At 45.6% G+C, this 5,041-nt stretch overlaps 1 protein-coding gene across 1 annotated transcript; it reads left to right on the forward strand.

Annotated features, from left to right (window-relative positions):
• Positions 1 to 1,758: 1,758 nt before the first annotated feature.
• Positions 1,759 to 3,883, forward strand: LOC135393517 (transcription factor MafG-like). Its single transcript, XM_064623925.1, has 3 exons — positions 1,759 to 1,955; positions 2,203 to 2,402; positions 3,014 to 3,883. Exons 1-3 carry the CDS (start codon positions 1,899 to 1,901, stop codon positions 3,213 to 3,215), a joined length of 459 nt encoding a protein of 152 aa, XP_064479995.1. The 5' UTR covers positions 1,759 to 1,898; the 3' UTR covers positions 3,216 to 3,883.
• Positions 3,884 to 5,041: the final 1,158 nt, after the last annotated feature.

Genomic DNA, 5,041 nt, shown 5'->3' on the forward strand with positions numbered 1-5,041 from the left:
CAATCGATCGAGTCGTAAAATTACAAGATAACGTCTCTGGCGTTTCAAACTTCGCAGACTGATAGTCAGTCGCCAGACGTTTTATCCGTATTTCTTTCAAATGATATCGCTTTGTAGAAAGAAATAAAAAGTTAGAAGCAAAGCAAATTCTCACCCCATGCATTTCCTATGGACTATACAGCCCGCAAACCGCCATTTTTTTTTTTTTTCTCGGTCTGCTTCACGTTCACATCACCACGTATAGGTGGCGCTGCCTGGGGACGAAGCGAAGCGAAACCAAAACCTATGGAACAACCAACAACCAGATGGACAAGATGCAGGGTTTCGAGCCAGCGCCGCCTATACGTGGTGATGTGAACGCGAAGCAGACAGAGGAAAAAATGGCGGTATGCATGGGGTCAGAATTTGCTTTGCTTCTAACTTTTTCTACAAAGTGACAGCATTTGAAATATATATATATATATATATACATATGGATGAAACTTCAGGCAAATGATTATCTGTCTGCAAAGTTTGAAACGCCAGAAACGTCATTTTCTATTTTTACGACGCGATCAAAATGTGTAACTTTCGCTAAATTCACCCTGTAGATGCATAGTACTAAATGAATGTCAAACTGTGGAGACTGCGTTTCACGTTTTGTCCTATTAGTCGATCCTTTGTACATATGACGCGATGTATGTAATAAATTATTCTGCCTAACAGGGAATGAGATAGCTATTGTTTCCTTCTTCCTTCCAAATTGCGCCCTTTGCATGACACAATATTTTATGACTTGACATATCAGATCGATTCGAAGTCGAAGAATTTTCATTTACGCACATTGATTAATTGTATACCATCAAGTTTCCGCACATTACGTGTATTGTTGCATTGAGGAGATCGGACTGGACTTAGAAGCTACAACTCCACCCCAACCTAATTTACTCCCTTTTCCTTAGACTTTACGTATGTGGTCGCTGGGCACGTCAACCTGTTTGGCGCATTATAGCCCTAGTAGCTTTTGCGCCAAAAAAACTCAAATCATCATCATCATCATCACGTCAACCTGTATTTGCACTTTGCTTTTCCTAGGGTGCCTCAATAGTAACTCCCTCTAGTATTGAGGCACCCTAGCTTCTCCCCCTTCAAGGCGCTTTTGGAAAAATAACATTTATATCGAATTTCACAATGCCGCACAATTCGATATATCCATGGTGTGTCTCTTCTTCTTTTTTTATTTCAATTCCGTGCTAGCACCGCGAAGCAGCTATGGCTATGAGCGGCGTACAGCTGTGGGTAGATAGAGTGAGGACATAGGAAGGAGTGGGGTACAGGGGGTTTGTATGCGTCCTGGGCCGACTTCAGGGGAAACTGTACCGATACTCGTCTGGAAAATCTGCCCGAAAACCCAGGGGGAGACTTCAGACAGCTCAGCTGGTGGTGGTATTCACCCACCACCTCCCAGTCTTCGGTACGGCCTTGGCTACCATCACTCAGCGGGTGCTTTTGCCTACTCAGTGATGCCGCTGGTTTGTGTCCCTTCTGCACCGGCGCTGGCACCGATAAAAGGTACACGCTACGCTCCTCAGCCATGAACATGGGTTCCGCCTGGTTGAAAACTAAATTATGTTATATTTTGAATGCTATACGCAGAAAGCGGGCGCACATCGTAGCAGAAACCCGAAACCGACGCTGTCCAGAGAACGTACCATTCAATCCTGTCGGTGGCGCCACCTACTTTTAGCAAAAACAATCTCGTCTGCAAGGTCGGCCTGACGTACGGAAAAGCGGCTCAAAATGGCTGCCCCCATAAATCGAATTCGGCTGAATCAGGGTCGCACGGTAGATTGACACTTCATGAGTCAGCAAGAATATTAAAACAGGTTAGATCGGTTGAGTAGTCAGCTCATAGCACCATGAAACGAAGAACGGCGAAAATAAAGGCTCGAGAGATAAAAGCACGGATGCAGAAGGTGAGGGTGACGCTATCTCTTAGCTTGGCGATAAAACGCTGTTCCTATGGTGACCGTATCCAATTTGTGTTTTCTTGCGTTATGCCGTTATCAGTACGTCGTGGCTATATTGCTCCTGTTGCGGCGAGCAAGACGTTGTCGTCAGACAAGTCTTTCGCGTTCAATGTGTTCCGTTGAAAGAATCCATCCGTTTAAACGCTGTCGTTTTATAATTCGGACAGTGAGGTTAATCTGCGTGACCTTTTAGGCTCGTGCAGCCAGGATGGATCCTCTAGAAGATTTGCCTCATGCGATCAGTAACAAGATCAGGATCACGGATGAAGAGCTGGTGCATATGTCAGTCAGGGAGTTGAACCGCCAGCTGAAGGCTTCCGGACTAACTAAGGTGGAAATGGTGAAGATGAAGCAACGGAGAAGGACACTCAAGAACAGGGGTTACGCTGCCAGGTGAGATATGAATTTGTTTGGGTTTAACGGTGTCGTCGCCAACTTTTATTATAATAATAACTAAAACTAATAATTTTTTGCAAACTATATTTGAAGTGTATACATTTTGACGAAATGCGTTATGAAATGTCGAGTTTTGTGTCTTACATATGCCAGTAAAAGTACCAAGTCGATGTGATGCCACACAGCAGCTATTGCTCATTGAAAATTTCGTATATAAAGCGTAGAAAAATCGAGAAGTCACAGAAACTAACGTGTGCACGTCCACGTGAAGGTGCGAGGTACATCTGTTTCAATGGTAAATGGCAGAACATCCCCAGAACAATTCCCCATTTGATGTTACACCCTCTCTGTCGAGCACTACGCTTTTTTTTCTAAGCGATATTACAAAAATAATGCGCCCCATCAAGTAATGGACGAATAAGCATATCGAATATATGGACCACGGTGATACAAAGAATGCATTAAACACGTATAATTAACAATGGTTTCTCAACCCCCTTCAAAACTGTTTACTTCGTATCATGAGCCGCGTCTGCAGAGGGCTGTGACACACTTCCTGGATAGTGGCAACATGTTTTGTCAGGTGCCTGTGGCTTTAAAAATTTCAGCTGTCGCAACAAGCGTATGGAGCAGAAGGACGACCTCGAAGGAGAACGATCCATCGTGGTACAAGAAATCACGAGGCTCAAACACGAGAACCGAGCTCTGGAGAACCAGATCGATGACCTCCACTTCAAGTTCAACACTCTCTTGGAACGTGCAAGGCAGAGGGGAATAGCTGTGCCGAAGGAACTGCTTCAGGGATTCTGATCGTGAACTTGGAGCTCACTCCATTCTTGCTTCCTCGTACTCAGTGGAAGGGGGAAGGCAGGTGGCGCCACATGGTTGCACGGATTGTGCGTAGTTTTTAACAAGAGCTACAAGGGCACGGTTCCGCACCCATCTGATACGCGAACGTGTTCGGTCTACTCTGCGGAGTTAAATGTAGAGAGGGAGTGGAAAACGAAGCTACGTACAAGGCCTTTGTTCATTACATTGGGTGCGTCTGCAACAGGCGCTTCCCACGAGGCAGTTCACTTCTGATTATTATTTATGTTACGATATCTTATTAGTTATATGCATAAAACTCACGTATTCAGGGAAGTGTCGATCTTCCATCGGGTGTTTACATGTTTGCATCACGTATTACAAAAATATGTAAAGACATTAATGTGTAGTGCCTTGGGTGAATTGGGGCATTCAGTTAACATAACCTGGTGCTTGGTCCTTGTAAATATGCATTTTTATCTCCAGGCAGGCAGGCAGGCATTTTAGCGTGTGCATAAATATCCATTACTTGCATACTTTTTATAGGTGTTCGGTGCATGCAAAGTATGATAGCTGTGTTTTGACAAAAGCAGCACAGATCTTCATGAATGCACGTTACAATCTTCAAATATGTGTATGTTTTATGAGGATAAAATTTTCTATTTATTCTACTACTCGTAGTGTTCACTTTTTGCCCCCATTAGCAAACTATCTCAGCTCACCATGTTGGAGCTTTATGCAGCAGACGGCCGTCCTCCTGTGCTATACGAGTTATAGCATCAGCATGTATACGGGGAGACAGGATTCCAATGACTCAATGCACTCTCTTTTTAATGTGCAGACTGAGATAATGATGCGATGTGAATGAATCTGGGCACGGTTTCACCAACAACGAATAACATTTGAACCGAGATCAACGGTCCCTTAACTTGAATTTAACGCTTAGCTCGATCTGCTTCACTAAAGGGAGCTATTGTCACTGAAACATTCATCACGTCACCAAGTAATGTCGCAAAAAAGAATCGAGTGTTAACTTGTTTTACCAACAGTTGATATCGGTTCAAAGTTAACCAGCGTTCGTGAGCCAAAGAGAGTGATCACGAAAACATTGAGGTGGTTCATTTGTGTCTTGTTCGTACTCTTTACATGCCTGTAAACCAGACCAGTATCCTGCAGCGTGCTGCCACCTGTTGGAGCCATATGAGAGCGCCTCCCGTCCGTCTACTTAGTTTCGGGCTGGACAGAAGCCCCTTGCTAATGCTGCCACGTCCTGACCATACAAAATCGCCGCAAACGAGTTCTAACACAGGTTTTCTGTGGCTAGATGCGACTCCTGGTGGGTCGTCTGCATAACTACGGGCGCCAAAGCACGGTCGTGTTTCTAAACACGCGTCCCGTTACTGTCGTCTGCAACCGCCTTGTGACCGCCTCTACCAATGGCTACAGAAAGCCTGCTTAATGCCTCCTCTCCCTCCTTCGTACGTTGACATATAAAATCAGCCAATCGCCGCAGCCAAGATGTCAGCCAATCACCGAAGCCGATTCTGAAACACAGGCCTCCTGCGGCTACCAGTGGCTTCCCATGCGGCTGATGGCGGCTCGTCTCGATAGCTACGGCCGCTGAAAGCACGGTTGTGACTAGCGGACTCTTATGCCGAATTCGGGTGGTCATTTCATGGTAACACGGCCTGGCGCTCGGAAATTGCTCGGGAATTGCCCGCTCTGGATCACGTGACCGCCCGAACATGAGTGCCAGGAATCTAGCGGTTTTAGCTGCTTGGATCACGCTAGGGGCATCGCGGTCGCTCGTCTTCGGGTTTCGTCGTCTG

Source organism: Ornithodoros turicata, chromosome 4 (genome assembly GCF_037126465.1).
Source record: "Ornithodoros turicata isolate Travis chromosome 4, ASM3712646v1, whole genome shotgun sequence".
Classification (NCBI taxonomy): domain Eukaryota; kingdom Metazoa; phylum Arthropoda; class Arachnida; order Ixodida; family Argasidae; genus Ornithodoros; species Ornithodoros turicata.

Bases quoted from the DNA above. Each gene is read 5' to 3' on its own strand.
- LOC135393517 (XM_064623925.1), top strand. From the start codon at position 1,899: ATGAAACGAAGAACGGCGAAAATAAAGGCTCGAGAGATAAAAGCACGG. The intron at 1,956-2,202 runs GTGAGGGTGACG...GTGACCTTTTAG, and splicing joins TAAAAGCACGGATGCAGAAG to GCTCGTGCAGCCAGGATGGA. The intron at 2,403-3,013 runs GTGAGATATGAA...TAAAAATTTCAG, and splicing joins AACAGGGGTTACGCTGCCAG to CTGTCGCAACAAGCGTATGG.